Genomic DNA, 20048 nt, shown 5'->3' on the forward strand with positions numbered 1-20048 from the left:
AATTACTTAGAGCGACAGAGAGAGAGAGGAGCGTGTGTGTGTACATGTGTGCGTGTGTATGTCAATTTTACAAAGGTGCAGACAATCAGAAATCAGCAGAGAGTGAGAAATGTTTGCGCTACTCTATGCCGAATTGAAGTGGACTCAGACCCAGACTTTTTTTTTCTCCCTGGAAATAAAAACGTCTGGGTTTCCGAGGCTACTGCACTATAGACAGAGTTGGAACACTGTAGTTCCAGTCCTTTAATTTTCAACTGTTTACCAAACAAAGTGAACTCATATCAACCAACTGCTTACACATAAACCGCTTCCAGTAAATAAACCAGAACATTTTCAGGGTAAATTAAACAAACAAGGAGGAGTCAGTCCCAGCTATATAATAGGCCACATCCCTCAGGGCTTAATAAGGGACCCACCTAAACACAGGAGGAGTTATCTAATCAGTCTCCATAGGATTGGTCTTCAAACATACACACAGGAGAGCGCATGGCGTGCTGCTGCTGCTGCAGCCGACCGACGGAGATGCAAATCTGTTCCTGTATGAAACCTAACAGCTGCCTGTGGTTCACGGGAATATATGAGCCATATTGTGGGGGCTGAGTGAGTGGGTAGAAAAACTAGAAATGCCACCTGGGAATAGGAAGGTTGCCAAAGCCACTTGCCCAAATGTGCGGGGCTGACTTCAATCACATTTGTGACGACGTAGCCTGGAACTCACCTATGCTTTTTTATGGCATATACAGGCAGCTCCCGGCAGGATCCGCCGGGTTTCCGGGAGAAACTAGACACAGCTGCTGGACATGCAACTAATGAATTAGAGCGACAGAAAAAGAGGAGTGTGTGTGTGTGTGTGTGTGTGTGTGTGTGTGTGTGTGTGTGTGTGTGTGTGTGTGTGTGTGTGTGTGTGTGTGTGTGTGTGTGTGTGCGTGTGCGTGTGCGTGTGTGCGTGTGCGTGTGTGTGTGTGTGCGTGCGTGTGTGTGCGTCAATTTAACAAGGGTGCAGACGAAAGAGTGACCGACGTTTGTGCTACACTCTAAGCCGAATTGAAGCGGACTCGGCCCCTGGAAATAAAAACGTCTGGGTTTCCGAGGCTAGTAATGGCGGCTATATGGATGTTTTAAGCCCAACGAGTGTTTTCTTGTGCAAAACTAATGCTTGGAATGGATTCAGAATCATGAAACCCCCCCCCCCCCCCTAGTTTAACACGTCACATGCTAAATGACATTTTGACAATTTTGCCTTATATAGGCTGTTAGTGGTGGCCATATGGATTTGGCCGATGTGGCGCCCCCCGAAGGTTTGCCGGCTCGGGGCGCCCCCTAGCTTAAATCGTTAGAGCATGCCCTATAGGCTACATATGTGCAATATTTGGCGCTTTTAGACAAATGTAGCGCAAAAATATCCCGATGCTCCTCCACGGTGAAGAAAGTATAGGGAGGTAGCCCAGAAGTAGATAGTTATTATGTACATAATTATGTGACTACATTTGACTGAGGGACTGCCATTGGATTTGTTTGAATTTTCGTTTTTTCACGTCATAATTATGATAGCTTCAAATTGACATATGGGTTGTTCAGTTTGACCCAGCATTTTTGGAGATTTATAGAGTGACGTCTTGCAGAGAAACAGCGAGTTGAGAAAACAGGCTTGAAAGGTTCACTTATGTGGACTCCAACATTACACCTACATGTTTAAGCATTTATTTCATATCGATTTCAGCTCTGACACTTATTTCAGACATGCTCTAGTATGTGAAAAGTCTGCCTGTGCTATTGACACACAAAAAAATAAAAATAATAATAATCTTGAAGCTGGAATTTGCACGATGGCAGTCTCTCAGTCAAATCTGGTCACATAATGTTATAGTGTGGGACGTCCTCGTGACCGGTGCGTGATGTGTGTTGGTTCTCCCAGAGCACCAGTCTGCTGGCTGGCAGCTCCTGGTGTCTTTGGCGCTGTCCTGCTACAGTCTCATTCTCCTGGCTGCTTATTTTGTCACTCACCCTGAATATTACAGCATACAGATTCTCGTTGGTAACTCTTGCTAATGTTGAGCACACACGTACAATGCTGGTGTAGCACCCCGTCTAGAGGCCTTCTGCAGGGTTGGCTTCAGGGTCCAGCATTCACTGCCGCATAGGAGAACAGATTCTACCGTCGCGTAGAAGAAGCTGAGTTTGATTTGTCACCCCCATTTTGACATGAACTCGTATAGGCAGGGTGTGAAGTATAAACACCACGTGTTTACCAATGATATACTAATTAAAGTCCCATTCCGTTCAGGTCAAACAGAGTCTGGACGCTGCTATTGTGCATGTTTGTTCACGGGAAAGGTTCTGCTACAGTAAATGGAATGGATCCTTTAAAGTTAAGGTAGGGTAAGTGATTTTCTTTGGTTAAGATAAGTGTTAAAGGGCTCTGTATTCTGACGGTATCTCTACTCCTTGCTATACGGTGTTTTTTTTCTCCAGGTCTTCATGAAACGGAAAATGCAATTTCAGGTTCAACTTCATCCAATCAGCATACAGCGCTGGTTCACAAACACATTCACGTGAAGGACCCCCAGATTGACACTAATTTGAAAACATATGCCAGCTAGGGACCCCCATTTGAAAACATATGCCAGGGACCCCCATTTGAAAATATATGCCAGGGACCCCCCATTTGAAAACATATGCCAGCTAGGGACCCCCATTTGAAAATATATGCCAGCTAGGGACCCCCATTTGAAAATATATAACAGGGACCCCCATTTGAAAACATATGCCAGGGACCCCCATTTTAAAACATATGCCAGGGACCCCCATTTGAAAATATATGCCAGGGACCCCCCATTTGAAAACATATGCCAGGGACCCCCCATTTGAAAACATATGCCAGGGACCCCCATTTGAAAACATATGCCAGGGACCCCCCATTTGAAAACATATGCCAGGGACCCCCCATTTGAAAACATATGCCAGGGACCCCCATTTGAAAACATATGCCAGTAAAATCAATGTTAATGTAACTCTTTAAATCTAACAGTTACAGACTTTTGTTTCATTTCTACACTCCATAAGGACCCTTAAGGGTCCATTTGGTTCCATAATTTACCTGGGGACCCCCTGGAACTCCCTCAAGGACCCCTGAGGGGTCCCCGGACCTCACTTTGGGAACCACTGTGCCATAGATAACTCAGACAGGATACAGATATTAAACCAGCGAAATGACACGGAGAAAAAACACATTTTTGACACACTGACCTGAAAATGTATTTTCTTTTTGTTTATCGAAGAGACTCCGGTTGCTGAACAAACACTCTATAGCAACGATTACTGTCAGAAAATAGTGCTTTAACCGTTTAACAAAAACACCTTTTGTTTTAACCAAAAACAATATCACTTTAATACCCTACCTTTCATTACTACCATTGGTAACACTTGGCTACTAGTTCATGTCGATTATGGCTGATCTATTAATACTAGGATGTAGGACAACGGTGGTCCTTTGCGAGATGGCAGGCTCTCAGTCAAATCTGGTCACATTTGATGACATTTAGTTTACAAAACTAAAGAACATTTTGTTGTTGTTGAATTATGATTTTGTTCACAATTCCATACTGTATTGATAATTGGTAAGATAGGAGAGATAACAGGCAAAATAACAGGCAAGATAACAACTATACTACATTCTCTAATTGTGTAGACTAAATGAAGTAATGCAGATGTTTAACAATAATTGAACTCCTGAGAATGTAAAATGAAGCCAAATGGACCCGTTCGCTCCCACTCCTAGATAGGAAAGGAGCTCGTTCATTTTTTAAGTGGTACAACCACTTCTACAACCAGCTTGCAATGTCCATGTACCTGTTTGTTTGTTTGTCTGTTTGTGTACATCAATGAGCACGAGTATGTGACTTATTCATAGCAGTAGGGGGCGCCAGAAACGGAGAGAGGGGTAGTGCTGTGTCTCTGAGAGTGAGAGAGAGAGAGAGAGAGAGAGAGAGAGAGAGAGGGGAGTTGCACCACTTGGTTCACACAGGTGTGATTTTTTTATTGATAACGAGCCACCTTATCGATCAGGCTTATCGAGCCTTACGGGAGACGACAAAAAAGACTATTCTGAACAGAACCAGCATACTTTACTAGGGCCTTCAAATACAGCACTTCTCTAACAGATGGAAGGCAATTGACCTTTTTTACCAATAAAATAATATTAAAGACCCTCACTTTAAAAGTGTAACTTTGTTTACCCGGACAGCGCTGCATGGTCGGCAGGTATCGATACACTTTTAGACCGACATTTTGTGCCAGGCAGCAGCGTGGGGATGATTAGATTTATTTCATGAACGCCTTCTTTTGTCTTGATTGTTTAAACAGGATGTCATGGGCCGCTATGCTCGATAACAGGATTGATAAGCCCAGAGCTTATTGACACCGGGTACTGGATAAGCCCAGAGCTTATTGACACCGGGTACTGGATAAGCCCAGAGCTTATTGACACCGGGTACTGGATAAGCCCAGAGCTTATTGACACCGGGTACTGGATAAGCCCAGAGCTTATTGACACCGGGTACTGGATAAGCCCAGAGCTTATTGACACCGGGTACTGGATAAGCCCAGAGCTTATTGACACCAGGTACTGGATAAGCCCAGAGCTTATTGACACCGGGTACTGGATAAGCCCAGAGCTTATTGACACCGGGTACTGGATAAGCCCAGAGCTTATTGATACCGGGTACTGGATAAGCCCAGAGCTTATTGACACCAGGTACTGGATAAGCCCAGAGCTTATTGACACCGGGTACTGGATAAGCCCAGAGCTTATTGACACCGGGTACTGGATAAGCCCAGAGCTTATTGACACCGGGTACTGGATAAGCCCAGAGCTTATTGATACCGGGTACTGGATAAGCCCAGAGCTTATTGATACCGGGTACTGGATAAGCCCAGAGCTTATTGACACCGGGTACTGGATAAGCCCAGAGCTTATTGATACCGGGTACTGGATAAGCCCAGAGCTTATTGATACCGGGTACTGGATAAGCCCAGAGCTTATTGATACCGGGTACTGGATAAGCCCAGAGCTTATTGATACCGGGTACTGGATAAGCCCAGAGCTTATTGATACCGGGTACTGGATAAGCCCAGAGCTTATTGATACCGGGTACTGGATAAGCCCAGAGCTTATTGATACCGGGTACTGGATAAGCCCAGAGCTTATTGATACCGGGTACTGGATAAGCCCAGAGCTTATTGACACCGGGTACTGGATAAGCCCAGAGCTTATTGATACCGGGTACTGGATAAGCCCAGAGCTTATTGATACCGGGTACTGGATAAGCCCAGAGCTTATTGACACCGGGTACTGGATAAGCCCAGAGCTTATTGACACCGGGTACTGGATAAGCCCAGAGCTTATTGACACCGGGTACTGGATAAGCCCAGAGCTTATTGATACCGGGTACTGGATAAGCCCAGAGCTTATTGACACCGGGTACTGGATAAGCCCAGAGCTTATTGACACCAGGTACTGGATAAGCCCAGAGCTTATTGACACCAGGTACTGGATAAGCCCAGAGCTTATTGACACCGGGTACTGGATAAGCCCAGAGCTTATTGACACCGGGTACTGGATAAGCCCAGAGCTTATTGACACCGGGTACTGGATAAGCCCAGAGCTTATTGACACCGGGTACTGGATAAGCCCAGAGCTTATTGACACCGGGTACTGGATAAGCCCAGAGCTTATTGACACCGGGTACTGGATAAGCCCAGAGCTTATTGACACCGGGTACTGGATAAGCCCAGAGCTTATTGATACCGGGTACTGGATAAGCCCAGAGCTTATTGACACCGGGTACTGGATAAGCCCAGAGCTTATTGACACCGGGTACTGGATAAGCCCAGAGCTTATTGACACCGGGTACTGGATAAGCCCAGAGCTTATTGACACCGGGTACTGGATAAGCCCAGAGCTTATTGACACCGGGTACTGGATAAGCCCAGAGCTTATTGACACCGGGTACTGGATAAGCCCAGAGCTTATTGACACCGGGTACTGGATAAGCCCAGAGCTTATTGACACCGGGTACTGGATAAGCCCAGAGCTTATTGACACCGGGTACTGGATAAGCCCAGAGCTTATTGACACCGGGTACTGGATAAGCCCAGAGCTTATTGACACCGGGTACTGGATAAGCCCAGAGCTTATTGACACCGGGTACTGGATAAGCCCAGAGCTTATTGACACCGGGTACTGGATAAGCCCAGAGCTTATTGATACCGGGTACTGGATAAGCCCAGAGCTTATTGACACCGGGTACTGGATAAGCCCAGAGCTTATTGACACCGGGTACTGGATAAGCCCAGAGCTTATTGACACCGGGTACTGGATAAGCCCAGAGCTTATTGACACCGGGTACTGGATAAGCCCAGAGCTTATTGACACCGGGTACTGGATAAGCCCAGAGCTTATTGACACCGGGTACTGGATAAGCCCAGAGCTTATTGACACCGGGTACTGGATAAGCCCAGAGCTTATTGACACCGGGTACTGGATAAGCCCAGAGCTTATTGACACCGGGTACTGGATAAGCCCAGAGCTTATTGACACCGGGTACTGGATAAGCCCAGAGCTTATTGATACCGGGTACTGGATAAGCCCAGAGCTTATTGACACCGGGTACTGGATAAGCCCAGAGCTTATTGACACCGGGTACTGGATAAGCCCAGAGCTTATTGACACCGGGTACTGGATAAGCCCAGAGCTTATTGACACCGGGTACTGGATAAGCCCAGAGCTTATTGACACCGGGTACTGGATAAGCCCAGAGCTTATTGACACCGGGTACTGGATAAGCCCAGAGCTTATTGACACCAGGTACTGGATAAGCCCAGAGCTTATTGACACCGGGTACTGGATAAGCCCAGAGCTTATTGACACCAGGTACTGGATAAGCCCAGAGCTTATTGACACCGGGTACTGGATAAGCCCAGAGCTTATTGACACCGGGTACTGGATAAGCCCAGAGCTTATTGACACCGGGTACTGGATAAGCCCAGAGCTTATTGATACCGGGTACTGGATAAGCCCAGAGCTTATTGATACCGGGTACTGGATAAGCCCAGAGCTTATTGATACCGGGTACTGGATAAGCCCAGAGCTTATTGACACCGGGTACTGGATAAGCCCAGAGCTTATTGACACCGGGTACTGGATAAGCCCAGAGCTTATTGACACCAGGTACTGGATAAGCCCAGAGCTTATTGACACCGGGTACTGGATAAGCCCAGAGCTTATTGACACCAGGTACTGGATAAGCCCAGAGCTTATTGACACCGGGTACTGGATAAGCCCAGAGCTTATTGACACCAGGTACTGGATAAGCCCAGAGCTTATTGACACCGGGTACTGGATAAGCCCAGAGCTTATTGACACCGGGTACTGGATAAGCCCAGAGCTTATTGACACCGGGTACTGGATAAGCCCAGAGCTTATTGATACCGGGTACTGGATAAGCCCAGAGCTTATTGACACCGGGTACTGGATAAGCCCAGAGCTTATTGATACCGGGTACTGGATAAGCCCAGAGCTTATTGACACCGGGTACTGGATAAGCCCAGAGCTTATTGACACCGGGTACTGGATAAGCCCAGAGCTTATTGACACCAGGTACTGGATAAGCCCAGAGCTTATTGACACCGGGTACTGGATAAGCCCAGAGCTTATTGACACCAGGTACTGGATAAGCCCAGAGCTTATTGACACCGGGTACTGGATAAGCCCAGAGCTTATTGACACCGGGTACTGGATAAGCCCAGAGCTTATTGACACCGGGTACTGGATAAGCCCAGAGCTTATTGATACCGGGTACTGGATAAGCCCAGAGCTTATTGATACCGGGTACTGGATAAGCCCAGAGCTTATTGACACCGGGTACTGGATAAGCCCAGAGCTTATTGACACCGGGTACTGGATAAGCCCAGAGCTTATTGACACCGGGTACTGGATAAGCCCAGAGCTTATTGACACCGGGTACTGGATAAGCCCAGAGCTTATTGACACCGGGTACTGGATAAGCCCAGAGCTTATTGATACCGGGTACTGGATAAGCCCAGAGCTTATTGACACCGGGTACTGGATAAGCCCAGAGCTTATTGACACCGGGTACTGGATAAGCCCAGAGCTTATTGATACCGGGTACTGGATAAGCCCAGAGCTTATTGATACCGGGTACTGGATAAGCCCAGAGCTTATTGACACCAGGTACTGGATAAGCCCAGAGCTTATTGACACCGGGTACTGGATAAGCCCAGAGCTTATTGACACCGGGTACTGGATAAGCCCAGAGCTTATTGACACCGGGTACTGGATAAGCCCAGAGCTTATTGACACCAGGTACTGGATAAGCCCAGAGCTTATTGACACCGGGTACTGGATAAGCCCAGAGCTTATTGACACCGGGTACTGGATAAGCCCAGAGCTTATTGACACCAGGTACTGGATAAGCCCAGAGCTTATTGACACCGGGTACTGGATAAGCCCAGAGCTTATTGACACCAGGTACTGGATAAGCCCAGAGCTTATTGACACCGGGTACTGGATAAGCCCAGAGCTTATTGACACCGGGTACTGGATAAGCCCAGAGCTTATTGACACCGGGTACTGGATAAGCCCAGAGCTTATTGATACCGGGTACTGGATAAGCCCAGAGCTTATTGATACCGGGTACTGGATAAGCCCAGAGCTTATTGATACCGGGTACTGGATAAGCCCAGAGCTTATTGACACCGGGTACTGGATAAGCCCAGAGCTTATTGACACCGGGTACTGGATAAGCCCAGAGCTTATTGACACCAGGTACTGGATAAGCCCAGAGCTTATTGACACCGGGTACTGGATAAGCCCAGAGCTTATTGACACCAGGTACTGGATAAGCCCAGAGCTTATTGACACCGGGTACTGGATAAGCCCAGAGCTTATTGACACCAGGTACTGGATAAGCCCAGAGCTTATTGACACCGGGTACTGGATAAGCCCAGAGCTTATTGACACCGGGTACTGGATAAGCCCAGAGCTTATTGACACCGGGTACTGGATAAGCCCAGAGCTTATTGATACCGGGTACTGGATAAGCCCAGAGCTTATTGATACCGGGTACTGGATAAGCCCAGAGCTTATTGATACCGGGTACTGGATAAGCCCAGAGCTTATTGACACCGGGTACTGGATAAGCCCAGAGCTTATTGACACCGGGTACTGGATAAGCCCAGAGCTTATTGACACCAGGTACTGGATAAGCCCAGAGCTTATTGACACCGGGTACTGGATAAGCCCAGAGCTTATTGACACCAGGTACTGGATAAGCCCAGAGCTTATTGACACCGGGTACTGGATAAGCCCAGAGCTTATTGACACCGGGTACTGGATAAGCCCAGAGCTTATTGACACCGGGTACTGGATAAGCCCAGAGCTTATTGATACCGGGTACTGGATAAGCCCAGAGCTTATTGATACCGGGTACTGGATAAGCCCAGAGCTTATTGACACCGGGTACTGGATAAGCCCAGAGCTTATTGACACCGGGTACTGGATAAGCCCAGAGCTTATTGACACCGGGTACTGGATAAGCCCAGAGCTTATTGACACCGGGTACTGGATAAGCCCAGAGCTTATTGACACCGGGTACTGGATAAGCCCAGAGCTTATTGATACCGGGTACTGGATAAGCCCAGAGCTTATTGACACCGGGTACTGGATAAGCCCAGAGCTTATTGACACCGGGTACTGGATAAGCCCAGAGCTTATTGATACCGGGTACTGGATAAGCCCAGAGCTTATTGATACCGGGTACTGGATAAGCCCAGAGCTTATTGACACCGGGTACTGGATAAGCCCAGAGCTTATTGACACCGGGTACTGGATAAGCCCAGAGCTTATTGATACCGGGTACTGGATAAGCCCAGAGCTTATTGACACCGGGTACTGGATAAGCCCAGAGCTTATTGACACCGGGTACTGGATAAGCCCAGAGCTTATTGATACCGGGTACTGGATAAGCCCAGAGCTTATTGATACCGGGTACTGGATAAGCCCAGAGCTTATTGACACCGGGTACTGGATAAGCCCAGAGCTTATTGATACCGGGTACTGGATAAGCCCAGAGCTTATTGACACCGGGTACTGGATAAGCCCAGAGCTTATTGATACCGGGTACTGGATAAGCCCAGAGCTTATTGATACCGGGTACTGGATAAGCCCAGAGCTTATTGACACCGGGTACTCGATAAGCTTGTTATCGGGGAATATGGGGTATATCGAGCTCAATCCCTACACCTCCTATAGACCAGGAAATGTGGCTTGTTTGCCCAGGCTTTTCTTTTTCTTTTTTTTTCTTTTTTTCGTGAAAACGAAATGCATTCATTGGGTCTCTGAGGCCACAGTCCGAGGTCTTAAATGTGTGGACGTGTACCCTCTATACTCTGCGTGGTCTTTCAGAACAGTCCGAGGTCTTAAATGTGTGGACGTGTACCCTCTCTACCCTGCGTGGTCTTTCAGAACAGCGAGGTCTTAAATGTGTGGACGTGTACCCCCTATACTCTGCGTGGTCTTTCAGAACAGCGAGGTCTTAAATGTGTGGACGTGTACCCTCTATACTCTGCGTGGTCTTTCAGAACGGCGAGGTCTTAAATGTGTGGACGTGTACCCTCTATACTCTGCGTGGTCTTTCAGAACAGTCCGAGGTCTTAAATGTGTGGACGTGTACCCTCTACCCTGCAGTCCGAGGTCTTAAATGTATTGGACGTGTACCCTCTATACCCTGCGTGGTCTTTTCAGAACAGCAAGGTGCGTCGCTTCGCCTTCGAGCTGAAGATGCAGGACAAGAGCACGTACCTGCTGGCGGCCGACAGCGAGCTGGAGATGGACGAGTGGATCGGCACGCTCAACAAGATCCTCCACAGCTGCTTCGAGCAGGCCATGCAGGACCGGAGGAACGGGGACATCCACGACGGTGGGTGGGTGTGTGTGGTTGTGTCTGTGTGTGTGTGTGTGTGTGTGTGTGTGTGTGTGTGTGTGTATGTGCGTGACTGCGTGTGTGTGTGTGTCTTAACCCATTCTGACCTGAGATCAGATTCTATCAGTGTCTTCTACATCCTGACAGTTTTCTGAAAAAGCTAATGTTTCTATGTCAGTCGTTCTTCGATTTTTCAAAAATAGCAGACCTATACAAGCTCGTAGCGCGCCACTCGGTGGCACGCTATGAGCTTGTAGATCTGCTATTTTTCAATAGCTTAAAGCATGACATGATGCTAACACCAAAAGGGGAGCCCGCGCCCCCAAAGTGGGTTAAAGACCTGGAGGCGTGGTCAATGCCCTTTGGCCACTCAGAATAGACAAATGGCATTCTGCTGCCCGTCTGCTCACCAATACAAAGAAACGAGACCATATTACACCCGCACTTGCGACTCTGCACTGGGCTGCCGGTGAGCGCCAGATGCGACTTTAAAATCGTACTTTTCACCTATAAAGCCCTGAACGGACTGGCCCCTATAACTACATCCTGGAAATGCTGTCCCCACCTAAATCAAAACGCACCCTCAGATCTTCAGATAAGGACCTACTAGAGATCCCTACTAGGACGAACCTATAGTCACCAGAGGTCTTAATTTGCCGCCCGGGCACCTAGACTATGGAATGCTCTACCGGTGCATTAGCACCATCTGTGCCTGTATTTAAGTCACTTTTGAAAACTCACCTTTACACAGAATGTTTTTTACCCTTTATATAGGAGATTGCTCATTTTTAACTGCTGCTATGTTGTCTTCTTATTGTTTTTTTATGTTTCTAGTTTTTAAACTGCCCTTGATTATGATTTGCCATACGTTGTTTGTGTTTTTTAACCTTGTTCTGTACAGCACTTTGGAACCTTGCTCTGAAAGGTGCTATATAAATAAAGTTCATTCATTCATTGACCATGCCTCCAGGTCTTAAGTTAAGTAATACGACCTGGTACTTAAGACACGCAAAATACAGCCCTATGACTGAACTAAATCAAGATTAGTTTGTTTTGAATTATTGTTGCTGCAGACCAGCCCCGAATAATTGATATCGGGGATGTTTACTCATTTAAACTCTTCAAGGACTCTGTGGAAAACCAATGATTCTGATCGAGTCCTTCTCTCTCTGTGTCTCTGTCAGAGATGCCAACCTGTCTCCTGTGTTTAAGTTCCATATCCTTCCAGTTTGCCAACTTCACCTCCTCTCCTCCTGTTAATCTGTCCCACAGACGACGAGATGGGGAAACCAGAGTCGGACCCTTCGTCTGGAAGTTTCCAGGACAGTTTTCAGGTACCCTGCTCTCTCGTTCTCTGCAACGCGCTAAACACACGCCGTCTTTTTCCTCTTTGTTGTGTTAAAGGGACACTTCACCCTTTTTGCAACAAAAATAATATATATTAATGCCGTTTAGAAGATTTAGAACACTTTCCGAGGGGTCTTCATGTGTGGTTTTAGATATTTTAGATTTTAGCAGTGAGCCCAGTGTCTCTGATGTCATGGACACTGGCCTCACTTACTTCCTGGACTACATGTTGTCTCAGTAAGACAGCCCTCCCCCTATTCACAAAGAGGAGCAGTGCATCAAAGCATTATGGGAATTGTAGTCCAGGAAGTAAGTGAGGCCAGTATACTATACTATACACGGGTTTAATAATTGCCTCGTCTAGACAAACATAAAAAACTCCATTGACAAGAGACAGAGTTTAATGTTGTTCTGTCTCCAACGCAAACATTAAATGGAAAACCTCTGCCAATGAGGGACCACGATTCTTATAAACTGCTATTTTGTGATGTTAAATTGATGTCATATGTCATAAGTGATGTTGGTAAAGTGCCCCTCACTTCACACAAGTGTGATTTTATTTTTTTATTCTATTTGTACTTTACTTTAACTGTATGATGTGTATACTTAAACAAGTCTTTTTTTCTGGCTTCATCCTCGTAGCAGTTTATGTATTGACCTGCGCTTTCGTTGTTCGTCAGTCAATCAGTCAATCAATCAATCAATCAGTCAGTCAGTCAATCAATCAGTCAATCACTCCATAGATTATTGGGGCTGCTATACATCACATTGAGGCCTCAATGCATCATTCCCTCCTTTCCTGTTATTGTTTTTGACAGACTGCTCGAGATATGGAGTCCAAGATGAGAAGTGAGACCACTCGCCTCAAACTGTTCACGTTGGACCCCGACACACAGGTGACCACTCACAGCCAATCGTTCTGTTATTATACCCCGACACACAGGTGACCACTCACAGCCAATCGTTCTGTTATTATACCCCGACACACAGGTGACCACTCACAGCCAATCGTTCTGTTATTATACCCCGACACACAGGTGACCACTCACAGCCAATCGTTCTGTTATTATACCCCGACACACAGGTGACCACTCACAGCCAATCGTTCTGTTATTATACCCCGACACACAGGTGACCACTCACAGCCAATCGTTCTGTTATTATACCCCGACACACAGGTGACCACTCACAGCCAATCGTTCTGTTATTATACCCCGACACACAGGTGACCACTCACAGCCAATCGTCCTGTTATTATACCCCGACACACAGGTGACCACTCACAGCCAATCGTTCTGTTATTATACCCCGACACACAGGTGACCACTCACAGCCAATCATCCTGTTATTATACCCCGACACACAGGTGACCACTCACAGCCAATCGTTCTGTTATTATACCCCGACACACAGGTGACCACTCACAGCCAATCGTTCTGTTATTATACCCCGACACACAGGTGACCACTCACAGCCAATCGTTCTGTTATTATACCCCGACACACAGGTGACACTCACAGCCAATCACACTCACTGTTATACGTTCTGGTATAGGGGTGTAAAAAAAAAAATCAATTCGGATTAGAATCGTGATTCCCGTTATGAACAATTCAAAATCGATTGATAATTTCCAAAAAATCGTTTTTTCTCTTTCTTTTTTTTTATTATTCTCTTTTTTTCTGGGTACAGTTACGGGAGTTTTCACTACTTGGGTGTTTGTGATATGAAATGTAAGCTTACCCTAATCACAGTACAAACATCATGTCTTCAGTCATTTTTCAAGTTACTGTAGTCACTTCAGTTGGCTGGAGTAGATTGTGATGAAATCCTACGTATTGAATCGAGGATCATTTTGAATGGAATCGTGACCCCAAGAATCGGAATGGAATGGTGGGACACCCAAAGATTCACAGCCCTGTTCTGTTATGCCTCGACACGCATGGTGACAGCTTACACTCACAGCTAATCTTCTGTTAACACGGGCTGGTGTGGAGAAGATTAGTGTTGATTTTGTCGACTCAAAAACTATAGGCCTACACTGAATTAAATAAAACCCAAGACTAAATATATTGACAATTTTGTCAACAAATAAAAAAACTAGATTAAAATGTTTGGGAGGGACTAGTGAACAAGAGATCCAGTAGAACTATAATTTGACAAGTCATTTAATGCTTGGTTTGCATGCTGATCTAAAAGTCTGAAATCACCCATTAAGATGCCATCAGGGCTCGGGCAAAATCCATTTTAGTCGACTAAATAAACGTCAGATTTAGTCGACTAAAACTAGACTCAACATTAAAAAAAAAAAATTCTGTTTGTGACCAAAAACGTAATGAAAACTAATTCAAAAGACAAAATCAACACTGAAATCTTTGTGCTTTTAAACGACCTGTGTGTGTGTGTGTTTCACGTAGAAACTGGACTTCTCGGGCATCGAGCCGGACGTGCGTCAGTTCGAGGAGAAGTTCGGGAAGAGAGTCCTGGTCTGCTGCAACGACCTGGCCTTCAATCTGCAGGGCTGTGTGTCCGACGGCCAAGACGGACCCACCACCAACGTGGGTGACCCCTCACCCATTTACTAAACACACACACACACACACACCCACAGACACACACACACACACACACACACACACACACACACACACACACACACTAGGGCTTTCACTTCTAGGGATTTTTTTTTACTAGTTTACTAGTTGCCCAGTTTACTAGTCGACTAGTATTCTTCAATAGCTAAAGTATAACATAATGCTTAGCACACCGAAAGGGGTTCCTCACCCAGAATGGGTTTTAAGTCCATTCTTAAATGATGTTAATTCTATTTCAGATTCCCTGAATAGATAAGAGTTCCTCTGGTCGATACTCCTTCTCAGTAGCAACGCGGTAGAATTAGCATTAAGGCTAATCGGTGAATTCAACCTGCAGGGGAAAAAAAAACATGCATTTTCAGAAAGCCTTCAGGAAAAGATCAGGAAAAGATCAAAGAGTTGGAATGGACACATCTGTATACACACACGCACGCTCACACGCGCGCGCACACACACGGACGCTCAAACATGACACGCGAGCAGAGTGCGGAAATCCACTTATACTTTTCTCATAATTCTGGGAAATGTGGCTTTCGCGAAATGAGAGCGACGTCTAAATCAGTTAAAGGAGATCACAGAGTGCTGTTGACTTCACGCCTGTGGAGGAACTGCTGCTGCTGGGAAACCCTGCCCTTGCAACACACACACACACGCATGCACAATCAGTAATCACACATAGCCCCCCCCCCGCACACACACGCACGCACGTGCGCACACACACACACACACGTGCAAACAGGCTTATTATGTGACGGAAAGGAAACCTAGCCGTAGAAGAATTTTACCATGGTGGTATGAGCGGGGGGGGGGGGGGGGGGTGCATGGTGGTATGAGCTTTATGGAAAGATGAGTTTGAACCGAGATTTTCCCTCCCTTGCTGTGTCGTCGTCCCCCCACACACAGGCACACACACACACACACACACACACACAGGCACACGCACACACACACACACACACACACACACACACACACACACACACACACACACACACACACAGTGCTTAAGTCAACAACTGTGGTTGACTTCAAGGGACAATAGGGAAAAAAAGTATTTTTGTTTAGGGTTAGGGCGTGCTTTTCACCAGTGCAAGGATTTTCTATGCACTTGTGCAAATGGCAAAATAAAGTCTATTCTATTCTGTTCTACTGTATTCCATGGTCCACCAGGTGGAGCCGTTCTACGTGGTCCTGTCGCTCTTCGACGTCCAGAACAGCAGGAAGATCTCGGCAGACTTCCACGTGGATCTCAACCACCCGCTGGTCCGACAGATGACCTCGTCCACGACCTCTGGTCCGCCGGGGTCGTCGGAGCACCAGGTCAGTGTGGGCGTATATAATAAAGGGCTAATTCTACAACGGGTCGTTTCGAGGAAGCAACCCGATTGGTTGAAACGGCTTCTAGCCGTGGATCGAACCAGCACCGTTCACCACCTACTCAAAACAAAGAATTCAGCTGCTCTGTTTTTCCCAGAGCGCTAGTAAACTCGGTGGCTAGGCTAGCTAGTTTCTTGGGACATTTGTGGTCGTAGTGAGTACATCTGGCAAACATGTTCGCTGTGAAAGAATATATTTAAAGATTTGCACTACACTTTCGCGCTACGAGCTTGTAGATCTGCTATTTTTCAAAATAGCCCAAAATGGGTTAAGTAAATGTCATTCTAAAGACCACGACTATAAAACCCTACGTCGACATGTTTTGCTTGTCTATATAAACCGACCCCAGGTCAACGGCGGAGGCGGCGGCGGTGCCAGTGACAGCTCCCTGGCGGTCCACCGGCTAGCGGGTCGGCTCCTGGACGGGTCGCTCCAGTACCCGCGGCAGGGCGTGTTCTCCGTCACGTGCCCCCACCCCGAGATCTTCCTGGTGGCCAAGATAGAGAAGGTGCTCCAGGGGGGCATCGCGCACTGCACCGAGCCCTACATGAAGAGCTCCGACTCGGCCAAGGTATATATTATACACCACACCGTTAACCCCATTCTGACCTGAGATCAGATTCATACGAGGTTTCCACTGGACACACACTGCTGGTCTGATGAACCCATTCTGACCTGAGATCAGATTTAAAAAAATGTCTGTCGATTTTTCAAAAATAGCAGACCTACAAGCTCCTATGAGCTTGTAGATCTGCTATTTTTCAATAGCTAAAGCACGACATGATGCTAACACCAAAATGCGTTCCCGTTCAGAATGGGTTAACCCCATTTAGAAACCTGAGGACCTACATTCTACAAAATGTCTTCTAAATCCTGACAGTTTTATGAAAAACCTGTTTCTGTGTCGGTCGGTCGTTCTCAAACATTTTCATGTCAAGGACCCCCCCCCAAGATTATATGTAATTGGCCCCCCCACCTGAATGTTGTTCCAGGGACCCCCCCAGAAGCAAAGATTTGAGTTAAAAAACGTTGGCTCTGAAAGAATATTTATTAAAAGATTTGCACTACATTTTCCACGATTTTTGAGCTTGTAGATCTTTTTCAATAGCTAAAGTAGGCTATAACATAATGCTTAAAACACCAAAAGGTGTTCCCGCACAAAATGTGTTTAAGGATCGTTATATTAGACACATAAACCCCTTGATTTTGCGATAAAATTAGCAGGTTTTTATGTCATTTTATGGATTTTGTGATTGCTTAACCATTCTCCATAGTCATTAAGACATTAGCCCACTTACTGTAACTGCATAATTGAGTTATAGGGTTGGCTAAAGCTCAACTTGCGTTGTTAAAAAGTCATTAGTGACTCAAGCCAATGGGCGAGTCTTCTTCCACAGCCCCCCAACGCTACGAAGTGTAATGCTTAATTGGGTCGTCCGCTCACAGTTAACAGTCTTTGTATTGAGTTTGTGCTTGAAATGTACTGTAATTCTACAAACTGTTGATAAATATTTCAATCAATCAATCAAAGAGTTAAGTACCAGGTCTTATTACCTAACTTGAGTAAACTAAAGACCTGGAGGCGTTTGGACACTCAGAATAGCCAAATGGCATTGATCACGCCTCCAGGTCTTTAGTTTACTCAAGTTAGGTAATAAGACCTGGCAAAATACAGCCCTGTATGTCTTAGGGATACCCTCTCCTGTATAATAACACTTAATTTCCCATCATTCCTTGGGGCAGGTGGCGCAGAAGGTGCTGAAGAACGCCAGGACGGCCTGCAGCCGACTGGGACAGTACAGAATGCCCTTCGCCTGGGCCGCCAGGTTGGGCTTCACTTCTAGGAATGTTTACTAGTTGAATAGTTGCCTAGTTTACTAGTTGAATAGTTGCCTAGTTTACTAGTCGACTAGTACCTACCTATTATGTAAAAAAAACAAACAAACAAACGTTTTTTTTAAATTATATTTGTACAATTAAAAACTGTACAATCTATCATTCTATCTGATCTTGAGGCATAAAAAAAAAAACTAGTCAACTAGTACCAGGAAGGTCAACTAGTGGATTTACTAGTTGACTAGTTGAATAGTCGACTTGTTGCTTAAAGCCCTACCGCCAGGTACACTGAAACTGTACATAACACTGGAAAAAAAAAAACAATAGCATCAATAACACCCGGCGAGGTGTTACGAGGCTGCAGATAGTGCACTTCAAATGAGTTGTTTTCAGAGAGAGCTGTCGTGGAGCATCTCTTGGGCCTTGAGCAGCTTGATTCATTGGTTTTCTTCTCAGACCAACTGTGGGTTCTTAATTTACAACAGAGGGGGGCATCTCGGGGAAGTGTTTTTTGCATACAAATCCAGAGCAAAGCTTTTTTCTGATGTTCTTTGTTTTGGTGTGTATGTGCGTGCGAGGCAGTGGTATTTATTTTTATTTTTTGATCAAAGTTTTTTTTATAAATTTTCACACATGAAAATATTATACAACATTTTTCGAACTTTTTTTTCTTTTCTTTCCTCTCCCCTCCCCCGCTCTGAAAGAGCCACAACCCCGGTATCTTGCACCATATGAAATAAAAGGCACATACAAATATACATAGACATAATAGAAGACTAATAGAAGTATGCAAACAAATAATAATAATAATAATTAAAAAAAAATATATATATATACATAAAAAAAATAAAATAATAATAATAATAAAATAAATAAAAAAAACAATTGAGGCAGTGGTCATTTTGACAGCAAATTCAGATTTAGTCTTGGTCTTTTTTTAAAGATTTTTTTTTAAACTTTTCTGCGTGCGTGCGTGTGGAACGGTGAATTGGACCCGGTGCGCGTGTGTGTGTGGGACGGTGCATTTGAACTGTGCGTCTGTTTGTCTCCGTGTCTCCTCTCTGATAGGCCCGTGTGTGTGTGTGTGTGTGTGTCTCTGCTCTCTTGATAGGCCCGTGTATCTGTGTCTGTTCTCTGATAGGCCCGTGTGTCTGTGTCTGTTCTCTGATAGGCCCGTGTCTCTTTGTGTCTGCTCTCTGTGATAGGCCCGTGTTCAAAGACGCTTCGGGGACTCTGGACAAAAGCTCCCGCTTCTCGGCGCTCTATCGACAGGACAGCGGCCGGATGTCAGACGAAGACATGTTCAAACTTCTGACGGATTTCAGGAAGTACGTTTTCTCCCCTCAAGCCCCAAAAAAGTTTACCCCTCCCTGCTCTAACCCATTTAGGCCTGACGTCGACTCGAAATTAAAAAAAAAAAGTCTTCCGAATGATTATATATTCAAAGATTTGTGCCGCATTTTCACTATTTTTCAACAATAGCAGACCTACAAGCTCATAGCGCGCCACTCGGTGGCGCGCTATGAGCTTGTAGATCTGCTATTTTCCAATAGCTAAAGTATTACATAATGCTTATAGTTCCCGTCCCAGAATGGGCTAAAGTCAGGGCTTCCCGAAAATAGAAATTAAAACATTTGCCCCGCCACCCAGACTATAGTGAACATTAGCCGATTTCACTATTTTCACTACTTTTTGGTTCCCGGGGAGAGACTTCATGTTTCTCTTCTGGGTCACGGGCTGGATTTGTTTTGGGTCCCACTGCTCTGAGCAGGTTTCTACTCAGCCCCTCCATAGCTCTGCACATCCTCAGACACATGTCTTCAGAACACTGTGAAGCTATATATATGTATATATATATATATATATATATATATATATATATATATATATGCTCTGA

The 20048-nt window shown here is 45.8% G+C and overlaps 1 protein-coding gene across 4 annotated transcripts in view; it reads left to right on the plus strand.

The window, feature by feature from the left end:
• Positions 1-20048, plus strand: part of LOC308311920 (dedicator of cytokinesis protein 9-like) — a 157543-nt gene that overhangs the window by 70457 nt on the left and 67038 nt on the right. For 2 of the 4 annotated variants that reach the window (XM_080758717.1, XM_080758715.1), the window contains exons 8-15: positions 10823-10997; positions 12273-12334; positions 13166-13243; positions 14762-14902; positions 16109-16258; positions 16665-16886; positions 18059-18141; positions 19357-19479. In XM_080758717.1, coding sequence (XP_080614843.1) covers positions 10823-10997; positions 12273-12334; positions 13166-13243; positions 14762-14902; positions 16109-16258; positions 16665-16886; positions 18059-18141; positions 19357-19479 — 1034 coding nt within the window. Of the gene's footprint in view, positions 1-10822; positions 10998-12272; positions 12335-13165; positions 13244-14761; positions 14903-16108; positions 16263-16664; positions 16887-18058; positions 18142-19356; positions 19480-20048 lie in introns of all 4 variants that reach the window. The other 2 variants (XM_080758716.1, XM_080758718.1) reach the window with 2 other exon arrangements.

The sequence above is a fragment of the Protomyctophum bolini genome (assembly GCF_963924005.1).
Source record: "Protomyctophum bolini genome assembly, chromosome: 24".
NCBI classification, from domain to species: domain Eukaryota; kingdom Metazoa; phylum Chordata; class Actinopteri; order Myctophiformes; family Myctophidae; genus Protomyctophum; species Protomyctophum bolini.